Source organism: Acipenser ruthenus, chromosome 15 (genome assembly GCF_902713425.1).
Source record: "Acipenser ruthenus chromosome 15, fAciRut3.2 maternal haplotype, whole genome shotgun sequence".
In the NCBI taxonomy this organism is placed as follows: Eukaryota; Metazoa; Chordata; class Actinopteri; order Acipenseriformes; family Acipenseridae; genus Acipenser; species Acipenser ruthenus.
In genome coordinates, this window is record NC_081203.1 from 33,712,064 (window position 1) to 33,732,860 (window position 20,797).

The 20,797-nt window shown below is 46.6% G+C and overlaps 3 protein-coding genes across 5 annotated transcripts in view; 2 read left to right on the plus strand and 1 right to left on the minus strand.

Annotated features, from left to right (window-relative positions):
• The first annotated feature begins 127 nt into the window (after positions 1-127).
• On the plus strand, positions 128-5,913 carry LOC117416446 (TATA box-binding protein-like 2). Its single transcript, XM_034905276.2, has 7 exons — positions 128-1,071; positions 2,115-2,467; positions 2,683-2,770; positions 2,972-3,063; positions 4,571-4,738; positions 5,142-5,236; positions 5,666-5,913. The coding sequence occupies exons 1-7, from the start codon at positions 1,021-1,023 to the stop codon at positions 5,740-5,742; spliced, it is 924 nt and encodes a 307-aa protein (XP_034761167.1). The 5' UTR covers positions 128-1,020; the 3' UTR covers positions 5,743-5,913.
• Positions 5,914-7,155: 1,242 nt separating this feature from the next.
• Positions 7,156-15,199, plus strand: LOC117421974 (beclin 1-associated autophagy-related key regulator). Its single transcript, XM_034036539.3, has 10 exons — positions 7,156-7,769; positions 8,962-9,024; positions 9,572-9,614; positions 9,800-9,881; positions 10,029-10,266; positions 10,494-10,723; positions 11,085-11,202; positions 12,027-12,117; positions 12,241-12,326; positions 12,957-15,199. The coding sequence occupies exons 1-10, from the start codon at positions 7,498-7,500 to the stop codon at positions 13,261-13,263; spliced, it is 1,530 nt and encodes a 509-aa protein (XP_033892430.3). The 5' UTR covers positions 7,156-7,497; the 3' UTR covers positions 13,264-15,199.
• A 1,132-nt stretch (positions 15,200-16,331) lies between these two features.
• LOC131696671 (F-box only protein 34-like) overlaps positions 16,332-20,797 on the minus strand; it is a 28,191-nt gene continuing 23,725 nt past the window's right edge. For all 3 annotated transcript variants that reach the window (XM_058986558.1, XM_058986560.1, XM_058986561.1), the window contains one exon: positions 16,332-20,329. In XM_058986558.1, coding sequence (XP_058842541.1) covers positions 17,992-20,329 — 2,338 coding nt within the window. In that variant the 3' untranslated portion in view covers positions 16,332-17,991. The remainder of the gene's footprint in view (positions 20,330-20,797) is intronic.

Below are 20,797 nucleotides of genomic sequence, written 5' to 3' on the forward strand. Positions count from 1 at the left end.
TATGGTTTAAGAAATTGTCTGGATCAAGATGTCTTTTTCGCAAGGATTTTTAATAGAACAGAGAGTTGTGCATTTCAATAAATTCACCCATGAAAATGTACCATGATATTTGGTGCTCTGATCTGCAATGAGGGTAGATGATCACTAGATGGCGCCAGCTCTTACATCAATCAAAAAATCACTCTTCAACCTGTGCTACATATGAAACTAGAACCGAAGATCGGCTCCTGAGATCACAGACTTGTTTATTAAATACAGTAAACAAGCAAGCTAATACATTCGGTGAAAGGTTTCCTTCATAGTGAACATATTGCATACCGTTTATATACACGTGGTGTTTCTGTGTGCAACAGCAGGCTAATTCAATATGCAATGTATTATACGGGGGTGCAATATTTGTTTGTATCAACAGGGGAAGTTTTCACTGCAGTGAACACATACACTATAACACATAGAAGACCCTGATATTGATGTGATACAGCCCTGTGTGCTGCCACTGTGTCGGATTGAACTGACCTGCCATTATACTGTTAAATTATTCTTATTAGCTATTTAAAATATGGCTTGTCTCTTACATCGCACCATATACTGTGTTTATATATAATGTATAGTTAAGGAAGAACCATTCGCAGTGCAGGTCATTCTAATGTGACGTGATTGTGTCGTCATTGGTTTCACCTGCACGAACGCAGCCGTGCAGTTGCTGTACCTGTCGCGCCCGGGCTGTAGTTAATATAGCGCCTTGTTTCTGATTGTTTCCGTGATTATCTTATTAATCACTGTTAATGAGGTGGATGGCTTGCTTTCTCAACAGGAAGTACAAAATCGAGGGGGGACAAGTTTTCGGATGAAGTGAAAAACAAAAACCGTATCTAGAATAACCAATAATAAAGATTTAAAATAAGTAAATAGTTTGAAGTGTCGTTTGGTAGCGCAGCGTCCAGCCAGCGAGATCTGCCGGGCATACATTCCGTTAATCGACTCGCATCTCAACAGCACCGCACCGAAAAGCAGATCTGCATGGATGGAGGAAATACTTTGGAAAGTTACTTTGATGATTCGATTGAAGATGTAAGTGTTTCCACCCATTCGTTTGAAGCAGTCGTATTTAGTATTTAACAATAGCGCGTCATAACTTGGACCAATTTTTTTTTTCTGAAAGTCGTTTTTATATCTTATCTATTACTGTTGTGATTAAAGTAAAAAAAAAACTGCAGTTCAACCAGGGTTTTATTCATTTAAATCTGCTTTTGATTTGAGCAATAGACACTGATAAACAAAATAGACTCATAAGTATTGAACAGATGCATGCATCATATAGTGCCAGACCCCCCGATGTGTCTCACTGTCTGAAAGGGAAAGGGTCGTCGCTAATAACGTCTCTGGGAGTCCTACACCGGGGATGGAAATAAGACTCATTGCACAGTGGTTTGACCCATTCCTGGTTTTACTATGAGTTAAATAACACACCTGAGCTACTTACCTACTGTATACACTGTGGCTAATCAAGCTCGTAGTAAAACCTGGAATGGGTGAACCTGCTGTGCAACAGGAGTCTTACTGCCACCCCTGTTACAACTGTCATTCTCAGACGCACAAGGTTAACACACAGTTCATTTACTAAATCGTAACTGTCTTCCAATGCCACGCTCAAATGCCCCTGTGCTTTTTATGACGTGTACAGTCACTGTGTGATTCTTCTGAATAAATCTGTTTTAAGGTTCTCTGGCTGTGAGTTCAGGAGCCGCTCTTCGGTTCTGTTTGACTGGCATAGACACGTCTAGTGTAGGCTAGATCAGCTGAAGAGTCAGCACCACGTGGTGCACTAACGAAGAAGGCACTCGCCGAAACGTTTGTTTCCTGTAGTTTCTATAAGCTAACCCTCCAATGTATTTAAAATGAGAATCCTTGTTAGAGAGACTGACAGTGAGCTGTGCCAGACCTAAGCTCAATTATTATTAATATGAGAGAGGCTTTCATTTTTAAACAAATGGGGTTCACCAGAAGTGGTTGAGAATACAAGAATAATGATTGAATGACAAATGCCTAACTGAACTGTAATCAATGACATGGTAGAACTCCAATTGTGTGTGTGTGTGTGCTGCTTGTTTCAGGAGGGCTCACAGTGTCTCTACACCCCGCTGATGGGGTTCGAGGGGGAGCTGCCCCTGCACCACTCCTCCTTCCTCTCCTCCGAGGGGGGCGAGTTGGGCAAGGAGCTGTCGGACGAGCTGGACCTCAGCTTCCTCCCGGACGAGCTGAGCGTGCAGGACGCGCCCCCGCAGACAGGGGGCGGCGCAGAGCTGCAGGACAGCGGCTTCACGGGGGAGGGGGTCTCCGTGGAGGACGTGAGCGGTGCTGAGCACAGCCAGGCCTCCCCGTTCTGCCCCCTGCCCATGACCCCCATGACCCCCATGACCCCCATGACCCCTGCCTCGGAGAGTTCCGGAATCGTCCCGCAGCTGCAGTGAGTTTCTCAAGTTTCTTTCAAGAACTTCATTAACGTTGAGTGATGACGTCTGTCATCTTGTTTACTGGGTGTGCTTTTTTTTTTTTTTTTAAATGCTAACAGTTTTGATGGATCTGGTGTCGGTACACAGTGTAGGGAGAGACGCTCTGTGTTAATGATGCGCTGTCTCTGTCTGTCTGTCTGTCTGTCTGTGTGCTTGTCTGTGTGTCCAGGAACATCGTGTCCACTGTGAACCTGGTCTGCAGGCTGGACCTCAAGTCCATCGCTCTGCAGGCTCGCAATGCAGAGTACAACCCCAAGGTAACCCAGCTGATCTGTGGGGACAGTGACAGGGGGGCAGGCTGGTGTTCCGCTGCTATTCTCAACTCTTTAACATCCTTTTAGATAGAGCCACTTGGGATTTTCGGTTTCTATCAACCCTTTACCCTCCTGTGTGCCTTTGGGATGTGTGGGCTCTCTAACCCATGCGTGCTTTGTTCGTTGTCCGGTTTGTCTTGGTAGCGCTTTGCCGCGGTGATCATGAGGATTCGAGAGCCCAGGACCACCGCGCTGATCTTCAGCTCTGGGAAGATGGTGTGCACTGGAGCAAAGAGGTGAGAGATCTACCTGCGAGACCAGCAGAGTCTATCAGCCACCCGCAGCACACACTGCAGCGTTCTACAATGCAGCTGCAGCTGTTGGTTTACAGTGTTTTGGGGGTGGCTGTGTTGGTTTGCAGTGTTTTGGGGGTGGCTGTGTTGGTTTGCAGTGTTTTGGGAGTCGTGTGTTGGTTTACAGTGTTTTGGGAGTGGCTGTGTTGGTTTACAGTGTTTTAGCAGTGGCTGGTGTTGGTTTGCAGTGTTTTGGGAGTCGTGTGTTGGTTTACAGTGTTTTGGGAGTGGCTGTGTTGGTTTACAGTGTTTTAGCAGTGGCTGGTGTTGGTTTGCAGTGTTTTGGGAGTTGTGTGTTTGGTTTACAGTGTTTTGGGAGTCGTGTGTTTGGTTTACAGTGTTTTGGGGGTGGCTGTGTTGGTTTGCAGTGTTTTGGGAGTGGCTGTGTTGGTTTGCAGTGTTTTGGGAGTGGCTGTGTTGGTTTGCAGTGTTTTGGGGGTGGCTGTGTTGGTTTGCAGTGTTTTGGGAGTGGCTGTGTTGGTTTGCAGTGTTTTGGGGGTGGCTGTGTTGGTTTGCAGTGTTTTGGGGGTGGCTGTGTTGGTTTGCAGTGTTTTGGGAGTGGCTGTGTTGGTTTGCAGTGTTTTGGGGGTGGCTGTGTTGGTTTGCAGTGTTTTGGGGGTGGCTGTGTTGGTTTGTAGTGTTTTGGGAGTGGCTGTGTTGGTTTGCAGTGTTTTGGGAGTGGCTGTGTTGGTTTGCAGTGTTTTGGGGGTGGCTGTGTTGGTTTGCATTGTTTTGGGAGTGGCTGTGTTGGTTTGTAGTGTTTTGGGAGTGGCTGTGTTGGTTTGCAGTGTTTTGGGGGTGGCTGTGTTGGTTTGCAGTGTTTTGGGAGTGGCTGTGTTGGTTTGCAGTGTTTTGGGAGTGGCTGTGTTGGTTTGCAGTGTTTTGGGGGTGGCTGTGTTGGTTTGTAGTGTTTTGGGAGTGGCTGTGTTGGTTTGCAGTGTTTTGGGAGTGGCTGTGTTGGTTTGCAGTGTTTTGGGGGTGGCTGTGTTGGTTTGCATTGTTTTGGGAGTGGCTGTGTTGGTTTGTAGTGTTTTGGGAGTGGCTGTGTTGGTTTGCTGTGTTTTGGGGGTGGCTGTGTTGGTTTGTAGTGTTTTGGGAGTGGCTGTGTTGGTTTACAGTGTTTTGGGGGTGGCTGTGTTGGTTTGTAGTGTTTTGGGAGTGGCTGTGTTGGTTTGCAGTGTTTTGGGGGTGGCTGTGTTGGTTTGCTGTGTTTTGGGAGTGGCTGTGTTGGTTTGCAGTGTTTTGGGAGTCGTGTGTTGGTTTGCAGTGTTTTGGCAGTGGCTGTGTTGGTTTGCAGTGTTTTGGGAGTCGTGTGTTGGTTTGCAGTGTTTTGGGAGTCGTGTGTTGGTTTGCAGTGTTTTGGGAGTGGCTGTGTTGGTTTGCAGTGTTTTGGAGGTGGCTGTGTTGGTTTGCAGTGTTTTGGCAGTGGCTGTGTTGTTTCTCCCTGCAGTGAGGAGCAGTCCCGGCTAGCCGCTCGGAAGTACGCCCGCGTGGTCCAGAAGCTCGGCTTCCCGGCCAAATTCCTAGACTTCAAGATTCAGAACATGGTGGGGAGCTGCGATGTCAAGTTCCCGATCCGCCTCGAGGGCCTGGTCCTCACGCACCAGCAGTTCAGCAGGTACCGGGGCGCAGTTACATCAGGCAGACACCTGGGGGTGCTGCGTGCAAACACATTAGTACAGGCGTTTATCTACTTGTCTGTTGCACATTCATGAATCAGGTGTCTGTGTGCTCTGTGTAAATCCCATTACTAACAAGTTAATGACGATGAGGAAGACATTAGCCTGAACTTTTTCCTTAAAATATATCATGTCAGTTGTATGAGTTGTATGTAATATAAGATGTGGCATAGTAGATGGTTCGAATCCTGTTCATGATGAGTTGCTAATCTTGAATGACCGCATCATTGCACTTCAGTGCCCCCTGCTGGTCAGGCACCTCAAGCGCCCAGGCAGGGATTTGCCAGGCAGTTTGAACACGGCTGTTCAGACTGGGTTGGGAAATGGCTTCCTGTTTTTCAGCTACGAGCCGGAGCTGTTCCCCGGGCTGATCTACCGCATGGTGAAGCCGCGCATCGTGCTGCTCATCTTCGTGTCGGGGAAGGTGGTGCTGACCGGTGAGCACAGCGGGGCAATACAACCGCTGCCTGAGCCGAGTGGAGGCTGTGGCATGTGTATTTCCCTTTGCAATTCAACCACTTTGTGTGAAGGTGTACAAACCCAATTACTTTTAAAAGGGTTTTCACTGTTCTAGAATGTGTTGTATTTTTAGAATGGTTTTCCCTGTTCTAGAATGTGTTGTATCTTTAGAAATGGTTTTCGCTGTTCTACAATGTGTTGTATCTTTAGAAATGGTTTTCGCTGTTCTAGAATGTGTTGTATCTTTAGAAATGGTTTTCACTGTTCTAGAATGTGTTGTATTTTTAGAATGGTTTTCCCTGTTCTACAGTGTGTTGTATTTTTGTTCTCTGTAGCATTGAGTAGGTGCTTTGTTCACGTCACCATCTTCTGAACCACTTCAAAGACTCTCTTGTTTTTCTCCGCAGGGGCTAAAGAGCGCTCTGAGATATACGAAGCCTTTGAGAACATCTACCCCATTCTGAAGGGATTCAAGAAGGTGTGAGTGGGTGGGCAGGACCGCAGTGTGTGTTCTGTATGTTTGGATATGTCTGGAGAAATCTATAAGTAGTGTATATGATACTCTGAAACACTAAACAGAGGTGCAGTGAACTGACTGTGAGCATTGTTTATGTATTATATCATCTATTATTAAAATGTATTTCGATTTTTGGTACATGACAACTCTTCATTTTTTCCAAAATGATTTTTTATTGTTCTGTTGGATTGATACAGACATGTAAGAGCTTGTTCACATGTTGCTATCATTTTTGTGACCATTTATGTTGTCTAATTAACCAGCACCAACCCCGAGCAGGTGATCTAGCAGCCCAAGGTCCTAACCACTAGGGGCGCCATTGGACAATAACGCTAAATGTTTGCTGACTGGACAAGACCATTAAATATGTTTGGTAAGACGAACCACACGATACACCCTTTCTCAGCAAATATTAAGAACTATATGAAGCAATGAACACGTTTTCTATTTCCTTAAATATGTGTTTAATATAACAATAGCAGTAACAAGCCCTAGGAGTATATAAACAACGACACACACTAACATGCTTAAACTATTTATTCAAAATAATTGCAGGTATAAATACAGAAACTTACTATATAACTTTTAAACTTTAAACTAGTACTTTCAGCCCTCTGAAGCCTTTTCATGGTCCTGCACTGTCCTTGGTCATTCGGCTGTCCTTCGGGGTATCTCTCCATGATGAGCTTCCATTTCAAGCGTGATGAAAATGCAAGGCTTTAGCTTTTATTTCTTATCCAATGCTGCCATCTTGTGGCCATTTAGTAGAATTGCTGCTTCAAGTATAATCAGTGGAACTGGTACGTCGTGCGCCTTCAACAATCTGATTGGATAAAACAAGCTACAGACATTCCCCGACTCCTGATTGGCGCACATTGAATCAAACTGAGAAACACAATACCTAATTTGCATTGACCCCATGGCTTGTCCACGCACCTTTTTAAAAAAATACAAAATGTTGCTGTACTGGTGTCCACATCAGTATTTTACATGTTACATTTTCAGTTTTATGGTTAACTAATAACAACAAATTAAACCAGAACTTGTCTGCAGAAGGGCTTCAGAGTCGTTTGAACTGTAGTTCTCTACCGCTGCTGCCGCCCCCTGGCGAGTAAGTCAATGTAATTTCTGTCAATGCAATTGAAATGGTTTTGTTAGTGTTGGGCGGTGCGAAACGAACACAACTTTTGGTGCTGGCACAGGAAACGCCCCCTCCTCTTTCTCCTTGGACTTGCGTCATATTTTGTGTGCGTGTTTACAATATAAATTGAAATGACCCCTGCAATTGAGTTTTTCTTGAAGCTTTAAACGGTCATGTGATCAGGGTGCTGGAGGAGCTAGCCTCGTGGAGCGCAGCTTCATTATGACGCAATTGGAAGCTGCGCACGCATGTCTCTGCTGGACGGGGCTTCGCTCTGCGTTACAAACAAACCCTCCTCACGTGACCCGCTAACAAAAACAAAGGCTTCTTCCCTGTCACGTGACGCGACGAGCCGTCACAGAAGGAACGGAAGCGTTTTGTTTGTTTTCTTTTTACGGAGGGTCTGAAAAAAAAAATCTGTTGTTAAATTCTAAACTAGTCAAGAAAAACCAAAACAAAAGCCCCGGTTACGATAGTGTAGTGAAGGGGGATTTCCTTCCCTCGTTAATAATACAGGACATGCATGAACAAGCCCGCCAGTAGCACTGGAGCGGCGCTGCTCGGATAAGCTCCGCGGTGTTATGGCTTCCCCCGCGGGCAGCGGTGTGCGAGCGGCCGGCCCCGGTACGGGAGCATCGGGGGCGCTGACCCGAGCCCGGGCCCCGCTCCTCTCTGCAGCCGCAGCCTCCTCCCCGAGGTCTCTGGTGGTAGCGGAGTCGGTGGACGATGCGGAGGGGCTGTACGTAGCCGTGGAGCGGTGTCCCCTCTGCAACACAGCCCGTCGAAGACTCACCTGCGCCCGCTGCTTTCAGGCCGGGGACTTCGTATACTTTGACGGGAAGGACCCCGAGAGGTGAGTCGCCTGTTTGGAGTTTAATTACAATAAATACGTTGACTGTGTGTTTGTATTGTTATGGTATCAATAATAATAATAATAATAATAATAATAATAATAATAATAATAATATGCATACATATGTAGAGCTACGCACGTTTGATTCATCATGATTTACTGCAAGTCCAGCGCGTAGCCCTGGCTGTTTTTATTTGTTGTGTTACTCTGGGTAACACAATGTTATAACAGCACACCGCTGCTAGTTTCATATGTATGTGTGTGTGTGTTTGTTCTCTTCAGTTACACAGTTGTTATAATGGTGTTCAGTGTTGTTCTTCCAGTGTCACAGACATGGACACGGCAGAGCTTTGTGCTGGCTGGAGGTGTGCAATGATCTTTTGAGACACTGGCAGGAGTGAAGCCCGGCTCACAGACCCGCTATTCACCTTTATCATCTCCTGCAGGTTCACAGAGTAGTCTAGTATCGAAAGCATTTGGGGATTCAACACACCAGCTCAGTTTTTAATGTGATTGACTCCAGGTTCCGACCAACACCGCGGACACAAGCTTGTCAGCAGCCAATACACAATGCGAACAGGTCAGACAAGCGGGCAGCACTAAAACAGAGCAATGCGATTCCACACAGACCCCCGCAGCCCCTCCAGCGTGCTGCTGAGCACCATGTCGAGCCATGCAGTACAGGGTTACCCTGCAGTGACTAAGCACATCTAACGGGTGTGCGTTTGAGTAGCACAACACACGGGACGCATGTGCAATCACTGCAGCAGGTTTACACACTTCACAATTAATCAAAACGTGGTTTGACCCGGAAAGGTCCATTTTGATTTTTCATGTACAATACTCTGCCCCTCTCTGTAGCATATTGTGTTCACAAATCCATCTCCTCATGCTGGTTCAGAGCTACGTTTTTGTGTTTGCTACAAGGAAGATAGTTTATTACATAAAAATAGTAAATGGTTCGGGTTTTTTTTGTTTGTTTGTTTTTCCTCTCCTGAGTGCTAATGGACCACGCTGGCAGCAATGCGAGCGAGCATAGACGGGCCTTACCTTCTTGAATTTCTTATGTTCTTATACACTGTGGTTAATCAAGCTTGTGGTAAAACCTGGAATGGGTGAAAGTGCTCTGCAGCGGGAGTCTTATTTCCATCCCTGTTGTATCATGAAGCTTCTCTCTGCTCTTTCCTTTAAGGTATGTGGATAAAACCGAGAGGCTGAAGCTGCTGAAGAGCAAAAAGGAAGATCTGCAGCAAAGGTATAGATTCACTTCATTTGAAACTGCTGAATTATCAGACTAATACAAGGTGATGCTGTGGACAGAGAGCAGGAGGTCAGATCGCTGTCTGGAACTCGTTTATATCAGTGCTGGGACCAACGTGGGGTTTTCATGTTCCAATGTTCTTTCAACATTTTAAACAAGTGTTGTATATTCTCAGTGGCAGAAGTAGAAGGGGGCGCCCTTTGATTTGTAGTGGATGGGGGTCACAAGCAGGGTAAAGGGACAGAGTGCTTGAAGGGCTGTTTATAACAAACTCTGCTAAGAGGAAAAAGCAGACGCGATAGGCGCGCATAGCTAAGACACCAGAGAAACTGCTGCTTTCAGGACCTTGACCTTGTGTTTCACAGCCTAGTTTGGGGAAGATGTATTTATAAATGAGCCAAGTATTGCTGTGCCCGAGTCTTGGAGTCTGCGTTTCCCTGTGTTTGTGTGTGTGTGTTTTACTGTGCTTGTGTCCCTATAATTTATGTTGTGGCTGGCCTGTGCTGCTTCTCACTCCTTCCTGTCTGTCTTCTCCACATAGAGTTATAAAAGCGATGGATGGGAAGTTTAAAGTTGACCAGTTGGTAAGTTATGTTCTCCAAGCATTTCCTTATGTTAACAAAAGAAAAACAGTCGCAATATTTGAACTGTTTTATGTGGGAACGTGCACGTAAGGATAAAAAAAAAAAAAATTGCATACACACTTCGCAGAAGCATAGCTTACTCTCTTTTAAATATATTTCCTTTTCTTTCTCTCCCTTGTTTGCAGAAGTGGAAGATCATGTCCTGTAGAATGAGGAGCGAGCAGCTGAGAGAGGCCATTTGCTGTGGAAATGAAGAAGTGAAAGGCAGTAAGTGGCCTGGGGAGCTGTGTGAGTGAGAGTGTGTGGATGGAGTAACCCTTTGGATCCTGGGTCCTCGACCGCTCTCACACAATACTTGTGTTGTCCCCCCCTCCCTCTCTGTCCCCCTCTCTCTCGCTGTCTCTCTCTCTCCAGACAGGGAGCTGCTCGCCCGCTCGCAGGACGATGCCCAGCGGTTGGCTCGGCGCGCTCAGCGGCACCAGGAGAAGAAGGAGAAGATCGAGCGGCACAACCGGCGGCTGGGGGAGCTGGTGGAGAAGCGCGGGCGTGAGGTGCAGGCCCGCCTGGAGGAACTGGCAACAGTGCGGTGCGAACACACCCTGGAGCTCACCGCACACATCTTCAACACCCAGGAGGACAAGCAGGGCACCAGGTGAGAGAAGAGAGTGAGAGGGCAGGGAGACGGGAAGTTCACTGTACATATCGGAGTCTGAATCTGTCTCCGCTGAACTTCCAAATGTGTCTTCTGGTCCTGGTCTGAATTAGAAAGTGACTGTGCTGGGCTTGATCCTGTCTAGTTATTTTTTTTAATTTTTAATTTTTTATGATCTGTGAAACCACGGTTGTAAATTTAACAGCCCTCCCCCTCCCCCCGTGCAGGGACCCTGCGGACCTGGCTGCGGAGAGTGACCTGGCGCTGACCTCCAGCACAGTCAGCGAGCTCGCCGAGGCGCGGCGCACCACGTACCTGTCCGGCCGCTGGATCTGGGATGACCAGAACGGAGAGACCAGCATCAGCATCACCGGGCCTGAGACCTCCCTGCCCAGCAACGGGGACTACTCTGCATACTATACCTGGGTAGAGGAGAAGAGGAGCAGCCAGGGGCCAGGTAACAGTACACATCCCTGCGAGAGTGTGTGTGTTAGACTCTGTGGACCGTATTTTGAAAGCGTTTACTCTAGTCCTTAATTAACGCCTAATTTTTTGGAAGAGGCAAAATGCCTGTTAAATTTGCTAAACTAAAACCAAACAACTAAGTAATATAATGCAGGTTCTCTGAAGAGCTCTCAAGGTATTTATTTCTTGTTTTTGTAACATTTGACGTGATTTTTCCCCCTTTCTAAAAAATAGGAGTTCACGAAAGATTTGAAAATATGGCCCTATGTCTGTTAGACTGTGTCTGTTTAAAAACAGAGGACTTTTACTATATAATTCAGGCAGAATTGACGTCTAGTCTGATTTCCTTTCAGAAATGGATTTCATCAACCCCGCTCACACCATCAGCGCTGCCCTGTGCTACGCGACTCAGCTCGTCAACATCCTGTCACACATACTGGACGTCAACCTCCCCAAGAAGCTGTGCAACAGGCAAGTCCCTCCGCACCGAGGAAGCACAGCCAGAGTGCTGTCACTGTCTAGGGGTGCAGGTGCCTGTCCGCCCGTCCGTCTGGCTTCACGTTTAACACAAGCAAACTTGTTTAGGAAGTTACTCCAAGCGTGAGGATCTGAGGGTATAAGGAGATGGCTGTCCATCTGTACGTCCTTATCTCACATTTTCATGGTGATCAGTATCTTACAATAGTCTCGGAGTCTGTATTGATATTTGAGGATGACAAAGGTGACAAATCCAATTACACTGCATGTTAACTCTTGAAAATACAAGGATTTGGGGAGTTGATTTTATCAGATATATATATAATTTTACTTGTGGGCACGTACCTGTAAGGAGGTAAAAATATAAGCAGTTTCCAACACACTTAGCAGAAGCATATCTGCTCTTTAAATAGATTGTCTAATATATATAGTTCAATTCCATATTAGAAAGTGACTGTCTGGGGTAGACGTTGTTGATCTCATTTAATAATATATAATTTACATTTCAAACTTTGCACAAAGGCCAGGACCAAAGGAAACATTTGAAAGTTGCATAGTGGAGACAAATTCAGGCACTTTTCATTTTCACACATAGAGGTGGGTGTATACAATGGGTTTCCAAGCCACATTGTTAATGCTGAGTCACTGAATCCTTTAAGAGCCGGCCTGATGCATGTTCTGAAATCAGTGAGCTGTTCAGAGCCAGACCTGCATGGATGTGGCTAATGGCCACTGTGTTCTATCAGGAAGCGTGCTGTGGTTCTTATCCTGGGGGTTCCTGTTACTAACCTGTGTGTTGTTGCTGCTTGTTTCTGCAGTGAGTTCTGTGGGGAGAATCTGAGCAGATACAGGTTTACCCGGGCAGTCAACAAGCTCAACACCAACATACTGCATCTCTGCTTCTCCCAGGTACTGTGAGCACGCTCTCAGCCAGCAGAGCATTGGCTTCTACTGTTAAAGCATTATTTTATACCCTTTATAATAATCACCATCTTAAAGTAGCAGTGGTAACGAGTGTGTTTCCTGTGACAGCATGTGGACCCAGAGCTGCTTCACCCTCTGCACACGCTGCGGAACATCATGTTCCTGGTGAGCCCTGACAACAAGAACCTGGGCAGGTGAGAGGGGCGGGGCCCGCGTGTGTGCAATTTAAATACACAAGATAAACACATTCATCTTCACAACTATTATTAGGATCGGTTCTCCTCTAGCAAGTAAGCACGCTTCAAGTGCCTGTGTGAGTTTAGCTGGCAGATTTGCGTATACTGCTTTCAACCACCAGGTGTCGCATTACAGAGCTTGCATTAAAGGAAAGAGGCACATGAAAACCACAGCTGCAGCCTAATATTAAATAGCTGTTGACCCACTGAGCTATATATAGTAATGGGGGGGGGGGTCACCCAGATTAACAGGTTTGGTTATTATACCAGAGTGCTGCTTTGAATTACAATTCAAGGTGGTGCTTTCAGCAATATCCAATCAAGCCAAACATAAAAGCATTATAATGTACAAGTGTGTGCTTGTGTTCCCTGTAAAACACATGTGTGAATGCAAGTTTATTTAATGTGTACAGGTTTTTATTTTTTTTTAAATGAAAGGCCTCTGATATGATGCTACTGGGTTAATCTCAGGTTGTAGATTTAAAAAAAAAAACAAAAAAAACTTCTGTTTCAAATGACGTCCAAAAAATAATGAGTCAGTCTGCTGCCTGTCCTATGAGGGTCACCCTGCTGTCTCTTCTCCTGCAGGACCGGCCCCTTTGATATCAGCGCGGACCTGGAGGACTCGATGGAGCTGGTGGAGCCGGAGGCTGCAGGGCCGGCTGAGGAAAGCGGGGAGGAGATGGTGACAGATGAGGAGACAGACCTGGGGACAGACTGGGAGACAGTGCCCAGCCCGCGCTTCTGTGACATCCCCTCACAACCCATGGAGCTGTCCCAGAGCATGGCTATGCAGGTCTCCCAGCCCATCGGCAGCAGCTCCGCCGGGGGCATGATCTCCTCCGCAGCCGCCTCTGTCACCTCCTGGTTCAAGGCGTACACCGGCCAGCGCTGACTTCAGAGAGAGACAACATCAGAGGCACGGGCCAGCACTGACATCACAGAGACACATCATCACAGAGGCACTGACCAGCACTGACATTAGAGACACAACATCACAGAGGCACGGGCCAGCGCTGACATCAGAGGCACAGGCCAGCGCTGACATCACAACGACACTGCTGCACTAGGATCAGCAACGTGGGGGAGCGTTGACATCACAGCCACACTGCAGCGGTCAGTGCAACAACATGGGGTTCAGCACCAGAGTGCTCAAGACCTGGTCACTCCTGTGCCTGGTTACATGCACTCCTCCTCTTACAGTCCAGGACCTTTTGTTTTTTGTAATCTTTTATGGCAACATTAAGCAATAACTGTACTGTAGCTACAGACTATTTAAAGTTTTCAAGGGTGCTGTCTCATTTTATTATGTGTACTACAGGGAAAACAATGCAGAACTGAAGAGTTGACACAAAACCTGGACCGTCTGAGGTCTGTGGAGTTGAGGTGCAACACACTATACCAAGACAGAAGATTGCTACTGAGACTCTCACAACAGAGCTGAGCTGCAGTGCTTCTACACGGGTGTTTCTACACTCTGGACCTGTTCACTTCCAGCTTCCCTGCAGCAGCACTTCATCTTGTTCTGTTCCTGAGTGCTCGCCAGTCCCTTTAAAAGAAAATCCCTCTTCCTAATGCAAATCAACTTTAACCTGCCCAGCACAGTGGTGTTGAGGATTGAGAACATTTTATTATTGTTACTGTTGTTCTGGTTGTTGCAAATGGTCTGGAATCGATTGCATGGGGACACTGGGCCTACATAAAATAACTGAGCTGAGTGGGGAGGGTATTGCCTCACAAAGGAGGGAACGAACCCAAGCATGCCTGCTATTAGAACACTGTTAAACCTACACTGACACTGAGCTGAGCGCGGCGCTGTTGCATCTGCACAGAAGGGGCTGCATGTTGACCACAGCTATTAGTATGCTGAGATGGGGCTGAATGTGCAATGTGTGGGAAACTTTAACATTTGCAAATAAATAACAAACAAAAACAACTCTTTTGGCACACTTTATAATGACTTTTCTTGTTACTAAAGCTATTGTACAAATATATTTTTAGTAGTGTCTGCATAAAATTTGATGTTTCCAGTACAGATTTATAATGGAAAGATTGACTACTACTGACATTGTGTTCAGACTGCGGCAGGGGGCAGGGTGGTGTATTTTGAGCTCACTGGTAATTATTAAAAAGTGAAACAAAGCTTTTAAAACTAGTCTATCCATGTTATTTAAAAATCCCTCTTAGTTACTGCTAACAGCTCACTGTGCATCATTGTTAAAATGGCTTGTTCTCCAACATCTAATTAAATTGTATTTATTTCCTAGTGTTAAATGACATAAGATGTGAACATTCAGGAAGATGTGCATTCATTTATTTTTTAGATACAGTTACAGACAGTTAAATATGAACCACACAGTGCTATACTGTACTGTAAATACCAGTCACGGAGGACGGAGTAGCACATTCTGTGTGAGAACGGTACACGGTTGTGACAGCCTCTCTGACCTCTCCTAATTGTCAGTGTGCATATGTGTATGTTTACAATCCCAAACATGTCACACCCCCAGCACCAGTCTGCTGATTCACATGGTGCGACAGACGGGGTAATTACTGTGTAAAGGTACATAGCAGGTGGAGATAACAACTGATGGACTGCTGAAGCACTGGGCATGGTGACAAAGGCTCCTATAACTGATGCCTGTAAAATGTTACTGCATGAACTGCTCAATGTGGCTATCGTTCATGTGAAGGACAGCTACACTGCAGAGACCATTGAAAGCACCAGGCTGCTGTGCTTTCAGAGAGACAAAACCACTTCTTTCAATACAGACTTAAATGCAGAGTAACTCAATAGGTTTAAACATTTACATCAAGTGATTTGTGTAACACCCCCCCCCCCCAACCAAAAAAATAAATAAATAAATAAATCTAGTGTCATCCATTTTAAAGTAGGGCTTAAAACTGGTTTTGAAAATAAAAAGTTAAGCTCAAGATGCACCCTGTGTGAATCCATGTGCTACATTATGAAAAAGTGTTCAATATAAAACCTAAGCAGATTCTACCCTCCATCCCTGCCACAGCTCAACACTGACAAGCTGGAAGAGAAGTTCATGAATAAAGTGGTTCAAAAATTAAGTGCAGTAGCTGAACTGCAATTATTGCCATTTCATTGTTACACATTGCCACAATATTAGTAGCTCTTATATAATTTATACTTTGCCATAAAAGCCTGATTTTAAACTTCTCTCAAGTTGTCTTCTTTTGTATGTTTGTTTAAATGTATCTTTTGCTAACACATGCTTCCTGTAGTGTAGGGACTGACTCCAGCATACAAGAATGTGTCTCGTCAGCTGAATAAAACTGCTATAAGACAGCTTTCTGTACCCTGTGCCTGTCTGCAGTGCAGCAGAAATAAAGACATACCCAGTTACTGCACTAAAACAAACCTATTCATCTGAGGAAGACCGGTCTGTGCAGTAGAAATCATGGATCTCAAGATGCAGCCCTCCCTAACGCATGGAGAAAATAAAATCACCACGGCATACATCATAGGATGCAGAACCATTTCTTGAAAAAAAATTAAATAGAATGTAAAGCATTAGATTCTGAAAAGCTCCAAGTCTTTGTTTAGCCAATGACTAGGATGCCAGGCATCATGCAAAAGGAGATTGTGCTTCCTCATGTTTCATCAAGATTTGGGGGTGGGGTTAAGATACAGCTTTAAAAAAAAAAAAAAAACCCACGACGACGTACTCATACACACACTGATAACGCTTCCACTATAATCTAGTAGAAAACACTTATTCATTGTGTAAAGTGTAATTTAACTTTACTGAGAAAAGGAGTGTATAGTGCATTATAAAAGCATATCAATGAAACAAAACCTTTTTTTTACTTCAAGTTCTGGTCCAGGTAAGTCTCTCCTCCCAAGCAATACAGTTCCCACATCGTGAAACTCCCAGCTCAACAATAAAACCTCCCACAGGCCACAGGCAAAGCAAAGGCTCCAGATCCACAGACAATAGCTGACAAGGCATAAGAATGCACACTTTATTGAAGTAAAACACGCCCTCACAGGCAAAACAAGTATTTTCTCGTAATGTGTCATTATACAATAATGCTTTTAAAATTCATCTGCTAGCTTGATTTCTCTGTGTGTTTTTCTTTTCCTTTGATCAAGGCCCAAATAAAATTGTCCATAATAAAAATAAAAAGAACACACCACGCCCCTATAGAATTAATACATTTTGCTTCTTTAAAATTGAATGAACTGCTGCATAATGTTACGTTAACATATTTAATTACACACCGCTTTGTAGTTTTACATTCTAGGTGATGCTAAACTTTTGGCCATAGCTTACACACCTATATACAGCTATGGCCAAAAGTTTAGCGTCACCTAGAATTTTAGGATTGAGACCATTAAAAGTAAAGTATATGAAAAACTACAAAGCGGTGTGCAATTCAATATGTTAACATTGTGCAGCAGGTTTCATTCGACTTAATGAAGCAAAATGTGTTAATTCTATAGGGGTGCAAAACGTTTGACCATAGCTGTATCCATGTGTAACGTAATCATATTATATGTATACACACACGCACATACATACATACATACATACATACATACATACATACATACACAAATAAAAAGAACACAGTTTAGAACTCCATATTATTTAGGTGTCTTTTCAGAATCAAAAGATTATAATAGATAGGAGAATAACATAAAAAAAGAAAAAACAGAGACGCAAAACCAAACACACTAATATCTGCAATGCTCGCATAGCTGCATTGTAGTGGTTAAGTGGCTGTGCCAGTTCTATACTTTATATATACATATATCTGTACAACTTGGATTATTTCTTTAAATATTTACAAGGCAGGGGTAGAATCCTGTGCTTGACCCACAGTGGGTTGCAGGAGCTCTCAAGTACTGTACATGCATAGCCCCTCACCCTGTATGAATTGATAGGACTCACTATTATATACATTGTAAACAGCGCAAGGGAGGAGACAGGCTCCATCCACTCCGAATTACAGAAAGAAAACACCTCTAAACTGTCAATATCAAATTAAAAATAAAGGTAATTAACAGACAATGTATTCTCTATACGCTATGAATATATCATATAAATCTCTCACCCTTTGTGTCAGACTGCCAAGCCAGTAAAATATATTTTTTACAGTACACATAACTTTGCTCGTAGATCGTAGATCAGAATGCTGAAACCGCAATTTCCGTATCTCCAAATTGAACAGTGTGTGAAACGGAGAGGTGCGTCACTCATGGTCTGAAACAAGGAGATACAGGCCACTCATCTGGCATCTTCGACACAGTGTCTGTGTGTTATGCCGACGCTAGCTACATCGGAGTCCCAGCTTCACCCCAGCCCTGTCCTGCCACTACCCACTGAATTCATTATTAAAGCATGCCAGAGGCATTTTTTATTTTTTTTTTATTACGAACAAAAACCATGGGGTAGCAGCAAGCAGCAATCAACGTGTTAATTATGCAATAATGCTGTTGTAATATTACATAAAACACGCTCAGATCTCCCAGAGATTGATCAGAAAACAACCTGGCCTCAATCACGCACGCTCGCGCACACATACACACACACACACAAAAAAAACCACCACAACATCCCTCCTCCTGCTTTTCCCACCCTCAGTGCCCCTATGAAGTGTTCTCCTCAGCCCCCCGCACTCTCTTGTAGATTGGCATGTTCAAGCTGTGGAAGGCGGGGACCCAGCGGTTGTCGTGCAGCCCCACGCTGCAGCCCGCCGCGTCCTTCTGGGAGCCGTGGCAGCACATCCAGTAGCCGGGGCCATACGGCAGCGCCTGGCAGTACGGCTTGGGGTGCCAGCGGCAGAGAGACACATCCCCACGGCCGTAGCGCTTCTTGCACTGCTTGCAGGGGTCGTCCCTGTAGCGGGGGTCGCACACCCAGCGGGAATCGGCGGGCCGCACGTTGTAGCTCTCGATGATGAACTGGAAGTAGCGGCAGGTGCACTTGAGCGCGGCCAGCGTCTCCGTGGGCAAGAAGCGGAAGATCTGCACCATGATGTGGTGTGGAAGGAAGGCCATGTACTGCTGGGGCTCCAGCAGCTGCTGGATCTTGAAGCGCATCTCCAAGAACTCGTGGGAGACCAGCCTGCGCAGAGGGAACGTCTCTCGCTGCTGGGACGCGCCTTCGCTGTCTGTCTCTACCACCTCCCCAGACAGGGGTGGGGGCAGTTCTGCTGGGGTGGAGTCTCTTTGTGGGGCAGAGTCCATGGAATGCTCCAATTCTCTACTTTCTTCTTTTTCTGCTTTCTCCTCCTCCTCCTCCTCTTCTTTCTTCACTGCTGCTGCTGCTGGTGGCTGCGAGAGCTGGTCCTGTACAGTCGAGGACGGAGTCTGTCTGAAAAACAGCATCCCGGGAATCTGCTCCTCACGATGGCCGACGTGGGGCTCTTCCTCCTCTCGCCTCTCCTGCTTCAGCCCGGCTCTCACACCCGAGTCCTCCTCCTTCATTACATAGGAGGACTCCCCAGCGCAACCTTCCTCCCCCCTCCTCCTCTCCCCCTGCCGCTCCACCCCCTCTTCGGAACAGCCCTTAGACCTATAATCCAAGCGCGGAGGCCCTGTCAAATCCACGCTGCCATCGCAGCAAGAGCTCCCCTCCCTTGTCCTGAAGACCGAACTGGCAGTTTCTGAACCCGGCGTTTCACAGCAAACCCCATTTTTCTTGGGGCTCTTCCTGATGGATTTGTCAGGAGACTCCTCCAACAAACAGCTCTGACCCTGCTGAGGGTAAGGAGGTTGCTGGGGGTCAGACTCTGGCTCCTGCTGCTGCTGCATGGAGAGTGGGGGAGCCTGCCCTGTTGCTAGTAGCACCCTCCCCACGTTCCTGCGCAAGCTGTTGTTGCGGGACAGCCCCCCGCTGGCCTCCCTCTCACACTGCCTCTTGAGGCATTCCGACTCCAGCTTGGCCACCATCTCCAGCACCCTGACGCAGTCCCCCTGGCTCTCCTCTGAGCTCTCCGAAACAGACTGCTGCTCCACTGCGGTCCCCCCCTTCGATTGCCCGACGCAACCCGAGCCGCGCACAGGGCAGTGTTTGGTGCAGTCTGTGAGCAGATCGCTGGCCCTCTGCTCTAAATACGCCACCATCTCCACCACAGACAGGGCTTTCCCCCCCTCCCCGTCCTCTCCTCCCTCCCCCTCAATCACCACGCTGTCCGACTGTCTACCCACCTCCCTTGCCCCGTAATCCCTCGTCCCGTTGGGCTGCGGCTGTGGCGGCTGCTGCTGCTCTGGGGTCTTGAGAGCGTCGGGGTCCGCAGATCGTTTCCTGCGCTTGGCTACGGAGCCCTCGACCTCCCAGCTGCCCCTGATTTTCATCAATACCGTCCGGTTGCTGGGGCTGCTGCTGTTACTGCCATTGCCGTTGCTAAAGCTGACGCTAATGCTGCTGCTGTTAAGATTGCTGTTGCCATTTCCGGCACTGCTGCTGTTGACAACACTGCTACTGTCGCTGCTGGCACTGCAGCGCTGGGCAGCGAAGATGGCGATTTTCTCCTTGGTGTTCCCAGGCTTGATGACCGCCCAGATGTCCAGAGGCCCCTCGGCCTCGTCTCCCCGGTGGATGTTGAAGGAATCGTCATTCTCGGAGGCGGTGGACAGCAGCAGCAGGGACCCTGTGATGGAGTTCAGAGAGGCCGCCCTGCTCTTCCTGGCCCGGGCGCACAGGGACTCCCCGCTGGGTTTGGGGCCCGCGCTGCTGCTGCTGCTGCTATTGCACATGGTGTTGGTGGACAGCACCCCGAAGGGGCGTCGCTTGCCCGTGCCGTTGCCATGCAAGCCCCCCGGTGAGCAGGGCTGCCGGGTGACGCAGGCATTAGAGCGTCGCTCAGTCCGCAGCGCCCCCTGCTGGCTTGGGTGAAGGCCACGGAGGCTGTCCTGGCTCATCTCCAATGGCAAGTCCTTCTTCTGAAACTTGGGATATGGCTTAAGGTGCATAGTGGAGGACCTAAGGAAAAAAAAAAAAATACATTAGTGAATAATTTCCATCTATTATTAATTAACACCACACATTTTAAATGAACTTTTATAACCTTTTATAATGTATTACAATGAGTAACCGTACCAAGCACTGATCTGCACGCCTCCACTACAGCCCCTACATCTGAACAAGCACACTGCGCACCAGTTAATGGCCACCCCCCCTGCACACTAATGGGGACTAATGCATCTAGATCTCCCTAGTACAAAAAAAAAAATTAAAAAGCCATAACAAAAGAAAAAAATAAATAATGGACTGCTACATCACCACACCACCCGCCCCACTAAACAACCTTCCCCAAGCACCTACTCTAGCACGGCATTAACTGCTTCTGTTCAGCAATGCAAACTATATAAGGAAGAATTACATTGTCCTGCTACAGAGTATCTTGTATCGCCCAGTACTTGGCATGCAGAGGGGGGCTCCATTGCCAGG